This window comes from Mytilus trossulus, chromosome 1 (genome assembly GCF_036588685.1).
Source record: "Mytilus trossulus isolate FHL-02 chromosome 1, PNRI_Mtr1.1.1.hap1, whole genome shotgun sequence".
NCBI lineage: Eukaryota > Metazoa > Mollusca > Bivalvia > Mytilida > Mytilidae > Mytilus > Mytilus trossulus.
The window spans coordinates 75,344,206-75,364,281 of NC_086373.1; the positions used below are offsets into that span (position 1 = coordinate 75,344,206).

General features: G+C 32.5%; 1 protein-coding gene across 1 annotated transcript; it reads right to left on the reverse strand.

The window, feature by feature from the left end:
* Nucleotides 1-796: 796 nt before the first annotated feature.
* LOC134710075 (uncharacterized) lies at nt 797-12,142 on the reverse strand. Its single transcript, XM_063570255.1, has 2 exons — nt 11,863-12,142; nt 797-1,811 (listed from the first exon to the last, which is right to left on the reverse strand). The coding sequence occupies exons 1-2, from the start codon at nt 11,930-11,932 to the stop codon at nt 1,105-1,107; spliced, it is 777 nt and encodes a 258-aa protein (XP_063426325.1). The 5' UTR covers nt 11,933-12,142; the 3' UTR covers nt 797-1,104.
* Between the last annotated feature and the right edge of the window lie 7,934 nt (nt 12,143-20,076).

The window sequence follows — 20,076 nt, forward strand, 5'->3', positions numbered from 1 at the left end:
TGGGAAAAGATGAACTTATGAAGAATCTGGTGCCATCGCATACTTTCGATTAGATCGGATGAGTTATTTAAATTCAATACATTGCAAGTCAGGTAATTTATTTTCAAACAACCACAAAACAAACCTTTTATTTTGTGGTTATCAAGGCTGATTTATTTAATTTTAAAATCATCCCCCCCCCAATATCAAATGATTTGTTCCTAAGGGTCAATGAGACGAACGAAAATTTCAAAAAGTTACCCATTATAGATCAACGTACGGTCACTTTAAGGCAACGCCTTGGCTGACACCGAACAGCATGCTATAAAAGGCCTGAAATTACCAGTATTACCAGTGTTAATCTATGCAAACGGGAAATAAAAAAAACACATCGAAAAACACTTATGAACCACCTCAACAAACGCCAGAACAGACAGAAACTACTGAACAGCAGATTCCTGACTAAAGACAGGTGCAAACAAATGCAGTTTATGTTTTATTTCTCTATTCTGACAGTTAAAATTTAGACATACAGGTCATGATGCAAATTTTAAAATGAAACAAATATCCAATATTTTGTTTTTAATCATCTATTATTTTGAGTTTCATTTATAACTCATATTGTGTTTGCTGAGTATTTAAAATATCAACAATGTCTATATGTACTTGGCATGAAAAATACTATACATATGAAGTAATAAATTAAATGATCAGACCGAAAATGGTCCACTATCCAAATTACAATTATCTTGGTGAATAAATATATATCAATTGAGACAATTTACTGAAACCCTAATTGTGCACGATGATTATCATTTTGCCTCGTTTTCAAAATATTGACCGGATGAAGAGCCATATACGGTCTAAAAATTATAAAATATGTCCAATAGAATCAGGCTGAAAAAGAACAGAGATATATCGAATATCCTGTTTGTACAATCCACTCGTCATCCATATACTCATATTTTAGAATAAGAAACCTCTTCTGAGTATGTGCATGAAATTGGCAAAACAAAATCAGAAACAAAAAAGAAATTTGGTCACATTTACACTACTCGTAAGTTTCAGATGCAGGTCGTGTTGTTCCTCTTTTTATGAAAAATAAAATAAAATTGAATAGATGTATCATTTTCCGATTCCAAGAAGGAAATATGTTGGGTCTATTTTAAAAGGTCTGTACCTAAGAATTCGGCGTATTCGTTTTCCCTTGATTTTACGACGTCGTCGATATTTAAATGGAGGAACGCTGAAACTAATAACAAATCTTTTGTTCTTGTTCGTTACAAGTTTGTGACTGTCTTGACCAACATCAATCATTTTCTCAAACCTTGATTCTGAACGATCATTGTTACCCACTATTCCTTCAAAGGTTTCCAACGGTGTATTAGACTTCTTAGAAGCCTCTATGCTCCGGATATTATTTAATATATCTATAAGTTCCATTTTTTTATTCGATTGTATATCCTTATTTTGATATGGTATATTACTGTGAGGTTCCAAACTAATGTCAATCGCCGAATAAACATTTACGATCAGAGGACTATTCAGTTGAAGTGCATCATTATCGTATGTTAGCGGGTATTCGTTGTAAAATGATTCACCTGGTTCAGATAGAAAATTCATCCCAACTCCAAACTGCCTACTTCCCGTGTTACTTACAATTTGTGTTCCATCATTTATCAAAGGTTGAAACAAGTCTAGTTTTGGTTCCCGGTTTTCAAATCCTTCAGAATCTACATACTTCAGGTAATCTAGTAGAAGCTGCATTTTTGTGTCATTATTTTCTTCCAAATCCATCTGTTTTCGAGAAGATACAAAATCAAGATCACGATCTGAAAAGGTACACAAAAACATTATCTTGTACATACTGCAATAATACAAAGAATGTTTCAGCTCTGAATTTTAATAAATCTTCTGTTATGCCAATAGTAACAATTAACGTTCAGATTACTTGTAAGACCTACATGTACAAGAAACAACTCACATCTATAATGGAATCATTTTTATAAATAAAGAATACAAAAAAAAACATTTAAGATGGGCAAGCCATTCTGATATCCTTGACTTATTATAAATGTTGTTATCGAATGGGTCATAATTTGTCGATCTTCGATTATTTCTTATTACAGGTTTTTCGGCTACATTTCGTTATAAGATGATATTGATTAAGGGGAGGGGAAGAAAAGGGGTCAACAATTATACTGGTTTTAATAGATTTCTTATTTAATTTTTGAATCTCGCAGAACTTAAAAATTCAAGTAACAAGAACGTTAATGAAAGAACAACCTATTGTTAAACTTGGAGCAAAATTAAATTGTTTGGTTTTTCTGTTATTAATTCTTGTAACTTTTGTAGCACATTCATTTATGTTGGGACAACCTTCAAATCTAATTTAATGGAATGGTTGTTAGAACGTTCATTTTTTAAAAACAGGAACTTCAAGAAGTTCTGAATAGCATAAAAATACATTTCATTCATGTCTGACCCCTCTCAATGTTGGAAGAAGACTGACTTTTAGAAATTGTTTTTTAATCCGATTATGTTTATATGATATCTGTTATCGCTGTCACTGTTTGTGATGATTTTTTTCTGCCTACATGAGAAGCTATTACATCATGAGAATTTTTGAATTCATACTGTTGAGTAAACAATAACTTCATTTCAAGTCACCCGATAAACAAATATCGAAAAAGGGATTGCTGCTGTCAAAAAGCTTTCAAATTCTAATATTACATGTATCAATTTCTGAATATTTAAAGGTTTTCATAAATCAGTGATGGTGATAGTTTAATAACTAATTGATAAACGAAGCTATTATCGTTTATTTTGAAAATGTCAAATATGATATATTATGTAACCGTTTTCAAAACTCGTTCATCCAATTAAAATATTTAAACCAGTGGAAAACTTGGTAGTAGTAAACATTCCAATATGAGAGGAATCGTGTTTGTCGACAGAGTAACCGTTATTTCCTAAGCATGCATCTTCCGACAGGCAAATCAAGATCACAATTGGTATATGTTCTTGTCAAAGATAACAGGCTTGTTATTTATGTGTTTGACTATTGATTCGCTATCGTCCACCTCTTTCGTGAGACGGTTATCGGCTGACTACTATACACCCTGTTCATAGAGTGAAGCGTAATGCAAGCGGATTCCAGTTTACCTTTCTTGTTGGTACGTCAGACGCGTGTTTCTTCTACATCCGACTACACTTTTGCGCTCTAATCAACATAGTTGAAAGGGCAAATCAAATACAACAAGAATGTGTCCATAGTACACGGATGCCCCACTCGCACTATCATTTTCTGTGTTCAGTGGACCGTGAAAATTGGGGTCAGAACTTTAATTTGGAATTAAAATTAGAAAAAATCATGTCATAGGGAACATGTGTACTAAGTTTCAAGTTGATGTAACTTTAGCTTCATATACTACCTTGACCAAAATCTTTAACCTGAACTTCGCACTATCATTTTCTATGTTCAGTGGACCATGAAATTGGGGTCAAACTATAATTTGGCATTAAAATATGAAAGATCATATCATGGGGAACATGTGTACTAAGTTTCAAATTGATTGGACTTCAACTTCATCAAAAACTATCTTGACCAAAAACTTTAACCTAAAGCAGGACGAACGGACGCACAGACGAACGGACGAACGAACGAACGGAGGCACATACCAGAAAATATAATGCCCCTCTACTATCGTAGGTGGGGCATAAAAATACAGAGAGTTAAATACGTAATATGCGAAAAGTAATTAATAGTAATAATGATCTTTGTCAGGGATAGAAAACCATATGTGTTTTCATTATTCCATGTTAAACAAACAACATCAATTTTATAATCTCTTATATTTAATGTATTTCCCTAAGTTTTAGTTTGTAACCCTGATATGTTTTTTCTCTCAATCGATTTATGAATTTCGAACAGCGATATACTACTGTTCCCTTTATTTATATCTTGGAAAGACACACATATCATTTGGACGAAACTGCCACCAGAAGTGGCTTTGACACTTTGGTAGTTTTAAAACACTCATCAAAGTCACTAGATTCTTTAATGTTATACACAAAACGCACGTTTTTATCTATAAAAGACTCATCAGAGCTACATGGGTTACAACCGTTAAAAAAACATGTACGTTTTTCAAGTGCATTAAATACCAAATAATTCAAAAGGTTATGAAAACGCGGAAGGCAATCAACAAGGGTGACTGGGGAAAGAAAAAACGGTTACTTCGTTTTCTCCCGACCGGCAGTAAAACGCTTCCCGAAGTGGGGCGTCCGTTTGGCTGCGCGTGATATATCAAGTTCGCAGTCACGAACAGTCAGATAGGGGACGTTAAATCCGATCGATGCCTGGTGTAAATAAACTTATCATAGATAACAGGACTAAATTTTGAATATACGCCAAACACGCATTTCGTCTACAGAAAGTGTCATGCTATTTGCACGTTAAGAACCATTGCAACATCTCTTTGAGGGGTCCGTAGGTGGCCTGTTGGAAGGCCAAATTTCTGTCCCTATCCAATATATCCTCATTTGCTAGTGACTATCCAAATTTCCCGACCATCACCCCGAATGGCCTCTATTATTACAAGACCTACTTTTTTTTTACTTGTTCTCGTCCTAAACATGCATAAAATATTTACACAAAAAGCAACATATCAATGACATTTCATGTCAACACTAAATTGTTTGTGAAACTTGTGTAGTATCGTTTTCTTTCTAGGTTCGGGAACGGTATTTTTATTATTTTACGTTTTGCATACATACAACTTAGAAACACGTGTAAAATTCGACAATATAGCAAAATAATCAATTTGTTGGACTATCAATATATATTTATTATGGTTCGTATTCCCTTCCACAAATTTGGTCTCGATGACAGTATCCTTATCAATAATTGTATATGGTTATTTAGATCTGAAAAATGGTGTTAACATATATAATACTACAGAGTATGTATGTTGAATACGGGTTTTTGTTTTTGTAATTTTCTCTTGTTGGAAGTCATTTCATTACTTTACTTTTCTCTTTTTTCAATATGACTTTAATATTTTACTGCAATGAAGAAACTGATGATATGTCAAATCACATTGAGATACTACAAGAAAATAATGTTTTTAATTAAATTTCATTCGGTTAAGAAGGTTAACAAGTGGAACACGTAGTCAAAAAATTAAGAATTTATAATTTAGTAAAATTTCTGATACTTGTATCTGAATTAAGTTTAAGTAGCCACCACTACAGTAAGTTGTGTAGTTTCGCATTTTGGCCCTGTGAATTTTTCAAATATTAGTGTGCAATAAAGTTCATTTTTGGATAGCTGAAGACTAATATGCTTTCATAGTGGGTGTACAGGAACATCAAGATTATATAATGGATGTATTATGGTCCGTTTTCTATATAACAGCTACTCTTTACCAGACATTTGTCCGAAAATTATTGTACTGTATTTTTCTAACATATTGTCGCAGAACTCTGTAATTAAATTTCACGAAAAATTGAGACGAAAGGCACCTCAATTGTATATGCAGATGTGGTAGATAAATATCAATAGTTTCAGAAATGTCACTCTGAGGGACTGTATTTTTTTTTTAATTTGAGGGAATGTGTAACATATTCTTCCCCCCATTTTGCAAAAGATATAGTTAATACATGCAGAATGTTGCTATGGATTCGAAAATAATAAATTATAGTTCACCTTTTCAACTTTAAAAAAATCATATATACGGAAGATATATATTGCTGAAATACCAAACAAATATAATAAAACTATGATTATCTTGAAGTTTATACAAATTTAAAACCAAACCACGTTTGCATTATTTTACAATTTCAAAGTTGACAATTTACAACATGGATTCAAAACGTTATGTGACGAACGTTAAGGTTTCATCATAGAGTTTTGACGTAATAACATCCGTATTTAAGCTCTATGTACAGACACACATTGTTTTAAAATATTTTTGACATGTTCCCTTTGTAATTATTTGAAGTTAATTGTATGGTTAATACTGCACAACAAACGATGATTTAAAATGTGAACATGTATCATTGTTGTTTAACGTCCAGGGACAAATATGTCATGCATGTTCTAAACGAGAACAAATGATAAAAAAATAATGTAGGCAGGTCCAATAAAAGAGGCATTCAGACATAACGCTTGGAACTATTTTTACTAAAACAGAAAAATGCGGGAGGCATGGCACTCTATCTACACGAGGCACATAGTTTAATGTCCCCATTCAGACTGGACGTGGCTGCGTACTTGCATTTTCCACACAGCTGAAAAGATTCCCACTTTGTAAACGGAAGAACAATAAGTGTATTTATACCGTATTACTGTCACCATGGGGCAGCTACTGTGTATTTTAGTGAAGATTATCGAATGACACGCAGATGTTTGTTTGTTATAGCACTGTATGCTAGCTTCAAATGGGAAGCTGTTCTTCATTCGTTTGATGTGCTTGAGTTTTTGATTGTGCCATTTGACTTGGAACTCTCCGTTTTGAATATCCCTCCGTGTTCAGTACTATTGTGATATTACTTGTTTCATTCTAGGGTATTGTTTTCCTTATTAAAAAAAATGAATTCAAATTTAATTTCCTAGTTCCTGTCATAACGAAAGATGAATACATATTTGATTACATGTTCGTGAATACCTGTTTGATATTAAAAGGTAGTCTTTAAAAAATGCTCGAGGGGGTCGAAATAATTCAAATTTTAGAGGAATAGTATTATAAAAAAAGTATGATCATTATTTCGCTAGAAAACGACCTTTAGTTGAACTTATTGAGAAATACTGTAATTATTGAAGTGATGTCTAGTTATATCTTTATGATCATGGATTTGCCTTTCATAAAATATAACTCAAGTGAAAATTGATCCTTCTAATGACAAATTGATATATTATTTGTCACGATTGATACAGTCGTATTGTGTTTGATCAGATTATCTTGCACTCAATTTGAGATATTTTTTGAAAAAGATTCTAGTATCATAATAGTTAAGTTTCAAATTCTGCATGGCGACATATATTCAGTATACTTTTACATATATTACAAAAATTAAATGAAAGAACTTTTGTAAAATTTGAAATTAACCCATTTAATTTTACATAAGGGATCGATCAAGAGATAATTTTGGTAGAATTTTAGTTAGCATGCTATTCAAACTGCCAGCTCACTGCCATAAAATTGAACCATTCGATAGTGTTACTTTCTTTGTATATTTCAATTTAAGGAAATTAATATAGCATCGATCCACTCAAAGTCTCTTTCCATCTCCGAATAATATTAGTTTTCCTGTAAGGATAATAAATATAATAGATTTTGTGATCAGTTCACTCGAAAATAATTCACGAGTGACAAGTTATACAGAACAAGTGTCAGAAATTATGAAGCACAATATATCTACCTAAAATTATAACGGAGTTATGTGCGGAATTAGATATGTTAGATACAGAAAAGGCATTTTTACTTTTGTGGGGAAATAGAACTATAATATATACCGCCAAATAGGCATGGGGAATACTGGTTAATCTCAGTCTATCTGTCTTAATATTTCTACGATAACCATCCCCAAGGGTGACTGGGGTATAGAAATATGGTCACTTGGTCTTCTCCCGACCGGCAGTAAAACGCTTGCCGAAGTGGGGCGTCCGTTTGGCTGTGCGGGATGTACCAAGTTCGCAGTCACGTCCGGTCAGAAGGGGGACGTTAAATCCGATGCCTCGTGTAAAGAGAGTGTCACGCTCTTTGCACGTTAAGAACCCTTGCAACAACTCTCTGAAGGGTCCGTAGGTGGCCTGTTTCAAGGCAAAATTTCTGTCCCTATCCAATATACCCTTTTTTCCGGTGGCAGTCCAAATTTCTCCGACCATCATCTTAGGTGGCCTCTATTGTATCAACCTACCTATTGTATTTATTGTGAACTTGTTCTCGTCCTGAATATGCATGAAATATTTGCCACTGGACGTTAAGCAACCAACAATCAATCAATCTACGATAACCAATCAAAGATTCTGCATAGGTTATACCAATCTCCATCTGGTTATGCCATTCCACTATTCTGTTTAAAATGCTACTTCAATATCGACAGAAACATTTCTTTGATCGTTAGAGTCATTATCATAAATAATGTATGGCACCTACCTTCTAAATGCACACAAAAAAAAACTCGCTATAGTAGTTTTATAGAAGTGACTGAAATTGTTTGTTTATGAAAACATAGCAAAAGAAAGTAGCATATACGAAAAGTAAGTACTCCTTTAATGAAAAACTACCAATATATTACTTATTAGTCCCATCACAAGAAAAAAACCTGCTTGGTCTAGTCAGCCTACCACTTTAAGTTAAACGATAATTAGTACAAAGATGTACTCAATATTTTAAAATACTAATACATTTCAAGAAAAAAAGCCATCCTCAATTATTTATATATTTTTGTCGCATAATACCTAGCAAAAAGACCTTAGCTAGACTAATTAATGAAAAGCATACTGATGCATTTGCTTTACAAACCCTTCAACATCTCTTTGATGGTTGCGTAGGTGACCTGTAGCAAGGTTAAATGTCTTTCCTTATCCGTTAAAACCTCATTTTTCACCAATTAAGAACTATCTTGTGTTTGTTGTTGATGTGATCTCGCTTTAAACTTGCATGAAATGTTTGTCACTGGACTTAAGTAACGATCAAGCACTTGGTTGTATATTGAACAAGTGTTTAGTGAAGTTCTGGGGAATTACCTACAGAACAAAAGCATTTCAATGGGGAAGACCTTCTGACAGATTAAATTTACATAAAGAAAACTGAACACTGGCCAACTTGAAATATGAAATATTTTGTCAAACGTAGTGGGCAAATGAGTCCTTACTTTAAGTCTAACAATAAACTGTGAACAAAGTTTGTTACTTTCCTGAAAAAAAAACCGTAACGGAAAATTGATATCAGTTTAAAAAAAAATTGTACGTCGAAGTTTTGTCAGGTTGTTACACTCAGTATACACTAGAATGAAGGTCAGGAAAACGCTAGATCTTAAATGATAAGAAATCAATACCCTTTTTTACCGGTAGTTAAGTACGTGGAATTGTTGATCACTTTTAGTAAACAAAGTCATACATTATGTCCATGATGTCAAAGTCATAATTAGTTTTAATGCAATATCATAATCTATAAGCTTATACCACAGAAGTCAAATTATGTTCATCAAGGTAAATATACATGGTTTTATTCGCCAGCCCAGTAGTCAGTACGTCTGTGTTGACATGATTTATCACTAATATGGACAAAAGTATAAAACAAATGCTTACAAAACTTCGAACTTTTTAAATACTAAGGCTTTTCTACCTCAGAAATAGATTACCTTAGCTAGCTAGCTGTAACGACAAATCTTTTAGGAATATTTTGTCCTCGTTGCTCCTCAACTTTGTACTTATATTGTTCATTTTAACCTTTTCTTTTCGAATGTCACTGATGAGTCTTTTGTAGACGACACGCGTTTCTAGATCAGATACAAAATTTCAATCCTGGTATCTATGATGAGTTTATTTAGTTCTAGTTTATCTCTTAATTTTTCAAGATAAAAACTTATGCAGACTTCTTTTATATAATAATAGAATCTGTGGCCACGTTACTCGATTGATCAAATAAATAACTATGCATGTATGTCTAAAGTAACATCAATGTCAGGGTTTGAAAACAATCACCAGCCAGTTTAGGAAGAGCATTTTTGAAAAGAACCCAAATGATGGCAATAGCTCAATTTGCCTATTTGGGTCTACACGTCGGTAAATTATTACTTTAAATCTTTCTTTATATCTTATTAAATAAGATAAACCCCATTCCTATATGCTATGAATTAATTTAATCAGTTCTCTAAAACACGTATAATATCATGCAGTGATTGAGTAAAACGCAGCAAATAAGGCTTCTATAAGCCTGCTTCAAGTATTTGCAATTAAAAAAAAGCGATAACCCTTTCTTTTTTTTAGTCATTGTATATGTACAGCCTCATGATGTCAATCAGTGATTAAAATGTTATGCAATTGGGTGCGATTTGTTAAATTTGAAGGAGTTATAAATGGTTTTAATAGACCAAAGAATGTGCTTCCATTTAAGTCATCATTTTTTGTTAAGTAACGTCGTTTCATATTGAAGCTGCACATAGTCGCAAATTTTATGTAAAAAAAGAAGAAAATTTAAAGACAAAAAAAAACTTAACCAAATACAACAAGTTAACTAAAGATGGAGCAACACGATCATGACTTAAAACTAGGATTGACTCATGGTATTCTTTGAAAATCATTTATGTACCCTATGATTCTGTTTACTAGTATTTAAGAAAAAATAACAGGATTTATATAAAATAGTGATTACGCAAGAAAAAAGGGTGTCGCACATCTCTTAAACATCATCATGGTTATTTCCTTGATGCTAAACCCATTTAAAGGTAACATTTGGCTTACGTATTGAGACTTCTACGTCACTGGTCTCACGAGGGAATGTTCTTCTTTGCAAAAATAGTATTTACTGGAATTATTTTGGTCATAAATTGCTAGTCAGGTGCTGATTGATAATATATTTCCAATACAAGTTTGATTAATAATGTATATATTTTCACAGTTACCCTAAATATTTGTACAATGGCATCATTAATAATAAAGTAAAAAAACAATAAAATATCAATTCACAGACAAAGTAATAGCAACTAAAAAGAATAACCTACAATAATGGGAGATGTGGTTTGTTTGTCAATGAAACCACAGTTTCTTTACGTGGATGGTGTTTAGAAATTGAATCTGTCAATTTCTTTTTATATTGTAGACAACTTTACTTAAATGATCATTGCAAGCTATTGTCATAATTCAACCGTTCGTTGTCTACCCGTCTGTTGTTTTATCACATCATCAAATTTACAAGAGCATTGCAAACGAAACTGTATAAACAATTCCGTTACGGTGTTTTCACTGATCAACGGAAATTTCAGAACATTAGAAAAGAGTTAAATTACAAAAATACTGAACTCCGAGGAAAATTCAAACGGAAAGTCCCTTATAAAATGGTAAAATCAAATGATAAAACATATCAAACCAATGGACAACAACTGTCATATTCCTGACTTGGTACCGGTATTTTCTAATGTAGAGAATAGACTAACAAAAATAATCATGCACCAAAGTTTCTTGTAAATTATCTTTGAGTTTGTGAATTAAAGGTAAACAAATTACTATCTAGAAGATTGGCGCCGTAAAAGTTCTAGCTTATAAATTTTACCCACTCTCAAGTTATTCTCATGGGGGCTCGTTATACGATTGAGAGGGTGTTCAAGATAGATGCTATTGCATGTTTTTTCGCCCGAACATTTATTTTAACTTTTGTTCACATTTGTATCCTGCATCTCGCATTTTCGTGATGCAGGATGTATATTTTTATCCTGTCTTGTGCACAGTTATTAATTAATTTTGAAAATTCTTCGTGATTTATGACTATCTGGTATTTAACGTGACCTCCACTATCGATAAAATAGATCTTAATAAAGATAATACCCTAAACGTCCAAATGTTGAAATTGTTAATTATAATACTCATTTATTATCCAATATCAAATAATCTTTTATAACTCAGCTTATCTTAAACATCTTATTTAAAAATAGAAAATGAAATTATGAACTTCATCATAACTTAAATGAGCATCTTAAAGGGACTTGTCACATATGACCCACGTATAACTTTAAAAAAAAATTGTATTAATTATTTTTTCAAAGATTGATTATAAGATATATTTCATATTTTTTTCTAAATACCATCTGCAAATTTAAGGGTTATACATTTTGTATTGCAATACATATTTAAAAAAGTTAATTTTTTTAACTTACTTTGAGATATTGGAATGCCATTACAAGGGAAACGTTCCAGTGTAATTAACACTAGTACTCCTAGAATCATTATGTCCCACAAAACACGCGTATCATTCCACAATTATTTAAATACGATGATCAACGCCTTCTCTTTTTCTTTAATAGCCATAAGATAGGTTATACTGATAATTAGAAGTTCAAGCATTAAAATTTCATGTAAATTATTGGTGATCACTGGTAGGCAGAACTGCGTACAAAGAAAAAAGGCCAATAGATAGTTAGCATTGACTATTATCAAATTCAGTTGATGGGCTTGTAATATTTATCTGCAATCTAATCATAACCAGGATAAAAGAGACATCTGAGGATAAACTAATTATATGGGTTGTAGGACTTGAGCCTATAATGTAACAATATGCTCTTATATCGTCTAAAATGAGTATTTAGCCTCTTTATACTGTTGATGTAGGCATATTATTATATGTAATAATTTGTTGATAACAAAACGACTTTACATGAAAACATATAATCTCCATTAAATCTTTGTTTTAAAACTAAAGGTTATATTGACGGATATTGTTTCTTTAGCTCAAATGTGAAGACATTGGGGTTTATAGCCATGTAACACTAATATCATCAGCCTTCGAATACTTTCTTGTTTAAAAGGAATCAGATTTAAGGACGTTTTTATTTTGTCTTTGCAACCATTTTAAGGCCAATTATCATCATGATTTTGTTATTAACATACCTCATTGCTGTATCCGTGTTGCTCAGTCGTTATATGTTGTGTTATGTGTACAGTTTTTTGTCTTATTCTTTATTTGTCATGGCGTTGTCAGTTTTATTTCAATTTATGAGTTTGAATGTCAATTCAGTGTATTTCGACTTTTATATTTAGAGCATGTCTAGAAGATACGATTCGAAACTTCAATTCGCATCTTTTGTTTTTATTTTTTGAGTTTGATAAAATCATTTAGTAGTAACCAATCTATTGCAAGACGTGATTTTTTTTCTCATACAAATTTCAAAACGTTGCAAAAAGTAAAATTACAAAAATACTGAACTCCGAGTAAAATTCAAGTCCGTAATCACATGGCAAAATCCAATGACAAAATACATAAAAAACGAATGGACAACAACTGTACATGTCATATTCCTGACTGTGTACAGGCATTTTCAAACGCAGAAAATGGTGGATTAAACCTGTTTTTATAGCGCTAAACCTCTCACTTTTATGACAGTCGCATCAAATTCAGTTATTTTTACAACGATGCGTGAACAAAACAGACATAATCGGTAAAATAGTCATAGTATGGTTACAGCAGTCATCACTGTGTTACAATCTCAAGACGAGCAACATATACAAAAAAACACAAAAAGCATCTATCAAATAAAATAAACAACACATTCCTAGTTTCGTGTGTTGGGCGTCACAAGCCATGTTTTCACCTTTTTCATTATTTATCTATTCTCTGACGCGGTTTTCGAGTTTGATCAGTAATAAAATGTATTTTAAAAGTGTCTTTTGATCTCTTTAAAGTCAAGTATCAGAACTTACATTAAACTTTAAGTCTCCGTTACTTTTGGTTTTCAAGATTTAGAGGATCTCAACGGAATTCTTCGCATTATTTCCGTAAATCGTGAAAAAGTACCGGCATGAAATACCAGCTATTTTTGTTTGTTTTTCAGCAATGTTTTAGCTCTTATGGTTTCTTAAAAGCGGTAGTGTTTGTTTCAAAATAGTTTGTATCTGCTCTTATCACTTGCTCAAATATAATGCAGATAAAAATATAAGAGGTCTACTATGGTATGATTTTGCTAGACTTCCCAGAAATTTATAATAAATGTAAGAGTTTACAATTTGTTGCAGATATTAAATGGGTACCTTGTCCTCATTAATTTAGACGAATGAATTTGAAATTGTATTATTTATGAAAAGTATGCACATGTTTCATGAACTCTGATCTATGGGAACAACATATGCGAATTCTATTATGTGTGCAGTTTTGAAGAAGTCCATGTCTTGCAAAAGTAAACCCCAAAACATCTATAGGATGGAAAATACAAAGCATTTTTTACAAAAACAACATGTGAGTAATATATAAAAAAAGTGGTTTGATTGCCAATGAGACAACTATCCACAAAAGACCAAAATGACACAAACATTAGCAATAAAAGGTCACCGTACCACCTTCAACAATGAGCAAAGCCCATACCGCATATAGTCAGCTATAAAAGGCCCCGATAAGACAATATAAAACAATTCAAACGTGAAAACTAACGGCCTTATTTATGTAAAAAAATGAACGAAAAACAAATATGTAACACATAAACAAACGACAACCACTGAATTACAGGCTCCTGAAGTGGGACAAGCACATACATAAATAATGTGGCGGGGTTAAACATGTTAGCGGGATCCCAACCCTCCCCTCCCCCTAACCTGGGACAGTGGTAAAACAGTACAACATAAGAACGAACTATAAAAATCAGTTGAAGAAGGCTTAACTCATCAGATAGACAAAAAATACAAGTGGACGTGGCCGGGTACTTATACATCCCGACACAATGAACAGATCTGAGAGTACTCGCAGTTAGCTAGTTCAAAGCCATTAACAACTAATAAAAACACCATGCCTCTAAGACTAAGCAATTAATCCGTACACATCCAACATACAATGGATTTAGTGTAAAGACGTCCTAAACAGCCAGAGAAAAACATGACCTTGTGCAATGCCAAATTACAGGTATCGACAGATTGTAGATCCATGAAAATGTATATGTATATAACATTCTAGTAATATTTAGTTAGCTTTTAATCCACTGATAACAAAGTCAATATTTATACCAATAAAAACAATATTCAATGATCTTATTACAGTGTTGAATAGGTTACCTTTAAGAATAAGTTTATTTAAAGGAGCAACAAGTTTACATGGATCATTTCTAAATTTCCGGGCACGGTTAACAACATTTCCGTAAAAATGTGCTAACCCGTTTGAAATAAGTTTTCTACAGGTACAACCAAACTTCAAACCCAAATCTTTATATCTATGGAAAAATTTAGTAAAGGTTTTAAGTAATTCATGGTAAAGATATCCCTGGTTTAATAATTTACCAGTTATACATAGGTTGCGTTCGTTAAAATCAAAAACGTCACAACAGAAACGGGCATAGCGAACAAGTTGTGAAATATAAACACCGTAAGATGGTGCCAAAGGAACATCGCCATCTAAAAATGGAAAATTAACAATAGGGAACGAAAAATCGCCTCTTTTGTCGTTAATTTTAGTGTGTAGTTTCCCGTTTAAAACCGAAATATCTAAATCCAGGAAAGGACAGTTATTACCGAATACATTTGATTTATTTAAAGTAAGTTCCTTGGGGTAAATTTCAGCAGTAAATTGAGAAAATTCTTGATTATTTAACGAAAAAATATCATCAAAATAACGGTAAGTGTTGTTGAATTTATCATTTAAATGCAATTTCGACGGGTCTTTACTGAGTTTAGTCATAAACTGTGATTCGAAACAGTACAAAAACAAGTCTGCTATTAAAGGGGCACAATTAGTGCCCATGGGGATACCTACAACCTGTCGATAAACTTTGTTGCCGAAGTTTCTTTTGAAGTTTTACAAAAACGGTAATAGCCAGTTGCGGAACGTTAATATACAATAACACTGCTGTTAAAAAAAAGATTTTTTTCTCCTAAATAATTGTAAAACAGGATTGTATTCATTATTTATATATTGCTACAATAAAATGACACTGAGGGGTGTGTAAAAAGTCTATAGCTGTCAAAGGGGAAACAGAACACAATTAGAAAAACGCAAAATAAGTACAAGGACTTTGTGAAGTAAAGTTTAATTAAAAGTGTTTAAGTAGGCATTTCTTGGCCAATATTATTTGGGACACAACGATAAATTGTCTGCTTTATATACATTTATCGAAATATATTATATAAGAAAGAAAAGTAATAGAAGCTAATGCAAACTTCAAGTAAAGCATCATAGTTATCCCTTTAATGTACATCATTCCAAAAATATATCTGGTTGATCAACTGAATGCAACGATAACTGCAAGTCATTACCAGATTTTACAGTAGGGGTTGTTTTGCTTGAAGGTTACGAATAATTTATTTTTGGATTAGATAAAGTCTTAGGGTTAGGTATATGTTAGGATAAAGGATTGATAAATATAACACCATGTATAGGTACATATTGTAGGGGGTCTTTTAAACATCTTAATCAACGCATGCAATCATTGGAACAATTTAGTATTACCAATGTTATTTAAACTGTCGGGCGGAGCTTATGTTTTAATTGGCATTGGCAGTCTATTTGAAGATGTGTGTGATACGGATGATTGCCGTTATAATTATTATTGAATTCTAATCACCTATTTGTGTCACCAAACGCATATACAAAAGAACTGTGTGTATGAATATCTGGACACCTCATTGACGAGTGTATCCCAAACTCATGTCTATAGATGGACTGGTAGTGAATAGGCGAACTTCTTAAATCCCGCCCATTCAAGTGAAATACATCTAGTAATAGCTTATTCACCTTCCTCAGCATTTTCAATTGTGAGCTTGGCAATCCCATCATTATTTCATTGTTCACAGTTAATGACCTTAATTATTTAACTGAAATAGATTTTAAAATGAATTTAATAGAATGCGTTTACTGCAACACTGATAACAATAAGTATTCACAGAAGGAATTGCTGGTAATTTCGTTTAAAGAAATGTGTAACAAAACAAAAATATTCTGCTTTAGAATCCTAAAATGGCTTTATCACGATCATTTTCTAGGTTTCTCATGGTTTTAAAGCCCTGTAAAATTATTGTAATAAATTGGATAATAATCACAAGTCCTTGTAAAGTATGTTTACGTTGTATTTAGACTGTCTCAATAGAATCTTGAACTTGTCAGTAATTACATGATTACTTAATATTGCAATCGATCTTCACAAACCGATTTCACTTCACATCTCAACGTTACAAATCAATGTGATGAAACGTCTGCGCACCTTAAAATGTAGGAATACTGTGAAAACAATTGTAGTAATTTGGCCGTCGAGAGTGATTATATGATATCAGTATCAGTTATTTTAATATTTTTTTATCCACGTCATTTCGACTCTGGTGGATAGTGATAACAATTGTATCAAGCAATCATACTACTTCTTATTTTTATATTGTTAATCATTAAACCATTTTGCTAACATAGCATTCTATATGGTATTCTATTCCATTCTTTTTCCACTCAATTTTCGTAAAAAAGAAAAACGACCGGACTGATAAAATGATTGCATCTGCGTGTTTCCTGAATACACCCTCTGCTTTAAGTGAGCTTTTCCATCACTTGGCGTCCGTCGTTTGTCGTCCGTCGTCCGGCGTTAACTTTTACAAAAATCTTCTTCTCTGAAACTACTGGGCCAAATTAAAATAAACTTGGCCTCAATCATCATTGATGTATCTAGTTTAAAAATTGTGTTTTGTGACCCGGCCAACCAACCAAGATGGCCGCCATGGCTAAAAATAGAACATAGGGGTAAAATACAGTTTTTGGCTTATAACTCAAAAACCAAAGCATTTAAAGCAAATCTGACATGTAGTAAATTTGTTAATCAGGTCAAGATCTATCTGCCCTGAAATTTTCAGATGAATCAGACAACCCATTGTTGGGTTGCTGCCCCTAAATTGCTAATTTTAAGGAAATTTTGCTGTTTTTGGTTATTATCTTGAATATTATTATAGATGGAGATCAACTGTAAACAGCAATAATGTTCAGCAAAGTAAGATTTACAAATAAGTCAACATGACCAAAATGGTCAGTTGACCCCTTTAGGAGTTATTGCCTTTTGTAGTCAATTTTTAACCATTTTTCGTAAATCTCCATGATCTTTTACAAAAATTTTCTCCTATGAAACTACCGGGCCAAATTAATCCAAACCAGGCCACAATTATCTTTGGGGTATCTTGTTTAAAAATGTGTTTTGTGACCCAGCATCAAACCAAGATGGCCGCCTCGGCTAAAATAGAACATGGAGGTTAAATGCAGTTTTTGGTTATTTCTCAAAAACCAAAGCATTTAGAGCAAATCTGACAAGGGATAAAATTGTTAATCTGGTCAATATCTATCGGCCCTGAAATTTTAAGATGAATAGGACAACCCGTTGTTGGGTTGCTGCCCCTGAATTGGTAATTTTAAGGAAAATTTGCTGTTTTTGGATATTATCCTGAATATTATTATGAATAGAGATTAACTGTACACAGCAAAAAGGTTCAGCAAAGAAAGATTTACAAATAAGTTAACAGAACCAAAATGGTCAGTTAACCCCATTAGGAGTTATTGCCCTTTAAAGAAAATTTTTAACCATTTTTCGTAAATCCTAGTAACCTTTTTCAAAAATCTTCTCCTCTGAAACTACTGGGCCAAATTTTAATTAACATAGCCAGAATCATTTTTAGGCTATCTAGTTTAAAAATTGTGTTTTGTGACCGGACAAACCAACCAAGATGGCCGCTACGGCTAAAAATAGAACATAGGGGTAAAATACAGTTTTTGGCTTATAACTCAAAAAACAAAGCATTTAGAGCAAATCGGACAAGGGGTAAAATGTTTATCTGGTCTATCTGCCCTGAAAATTTTAGATGAATCGGACAACTCGTTGTTAGGTTGCTGCCCCTAAACTGGTAATTTTAAGGAATTTTTGCTGTTTTGGGTTGTTATCTTGAATATTATTATAAACTGTAAACAGCAATAATGTACAGCAATTTAAGACTATAAAATAAGTCAAAATGACCAAAATGGTCAATTGACCCCGTTAGAAGTTATTGTCCTTTATAATCAATTTTTAACAATTTTCACAAAATTTGTTAATTTTTACTTACATTTTCCACTGAAACTACACGGACATGTTCATTATAAATAGAGATAAGTGTAAGCAGCAAGAATGTTCAGTAAAGTAAGATGTACAAACACATCACAATCACCTTAACACATTTTGTCATGAACTGTCTGCTTCCTTTGTTTAATTCAAAATACCAAGGTGAGCGACACAGGCTCTATAGAGCCTCTAGTTATTACTTAAGTTTATCATTCCTAAGTTATACCTCTTCGTGTTTTTTTTTATACAGTCATCTTCTGTGGGATGTTTTTTTTTACAATATCTTCAATTTGTATTAAAATTGTACAATTTATTTATTACATGTATTTAATTTACTTAACATAATGTTTGAAAATTATATTGTTTTTATTCCGCTCATTTCGCTCATTTTGGGCGCCATGATTGACAAATAAAACATGTGTTTGTATACAGTAAAATCGACTATTTGTCTCAAATGACCCGCCATCTTTTGTTATAATCACTGGCTACAGTTACCTAAACAAAGAAACTGTAAGAAATTAAAAACAGATTGTTTAAGTAATATTTTTGCATCTTCAGAGTGCGATATTGCTCCATTTTTTTCCTTGATAGCATTCCATCGGTCATACTGAATTCCTATGAGACTTTGATTTGTTCATCAGGACATTTCTTTCAATCTTTTTCCTTTTTCTATCGGAATCTGTTAGCGAAAAAGGTTTTCCTGTAGGATTGTCGCGTAAATCATTTTGTTCAATTTGAAAGTATGATTTGTACATGTGCAAACAAAGGCTGATTCAATATTCACATGCATTACAGTTAGAATGAGGCAATTGAATGATTCATAGGTCATGTTTATTCGATTATTCAACCAAATTGGCCGCTTAAAGCGAATTGTTTTCATGATTTCATTTTTATTAAAGCTAATACTGAAATCTGGATGTTAAAGTATCATAATTTGATATGGGAAAGATCATATATTATTCTAATTCATAAATCAGGAAACAAATATGATATAAATAACTAAACAGGAATTGCGTTAATGAGCTGTTTGTCAAAGTATTTAGTGCCTTGTTAAATAATAGACTCAATAAACTTTACTTATCTTAGAAAAAACACAGCTACTTTTGTTAAACAAGTGCTGGGGACATAAAGAAGCTCAACAAATCAATGTGATGAAATGTTATCAACCTTAAAATGTACGAATACTGTGAAACTAATTGTAGTAATTTGGCCGTTGAGAGCACAGGCACTTGTTTCTGTCAATGTGGGGTTTACTATCCATACCAGTACAAAAAAAACACAAGGTAGCTAACGGAAATTTTCAATCTGTTCGCTTCAACCAATCTTTTTCTAGTT

Bases quoted from the DNA above. Each gene is read 5' to 3' on its own strand.
- LOC134710075 (XM_063570255.1), bottom strand. From the start codon at position 11,932: ATGATTCTAGGAGTACTAGTGTTAATTACACTGGAACGTTTCCCTTGT. The intron at 1,812-11,862 runs GTAAGTTAAAAA...GTACCTTTTCAG, and splicing joins TGGCATTCCAATATCTCAAA to ATCGTGATCTTGATTTTGTA.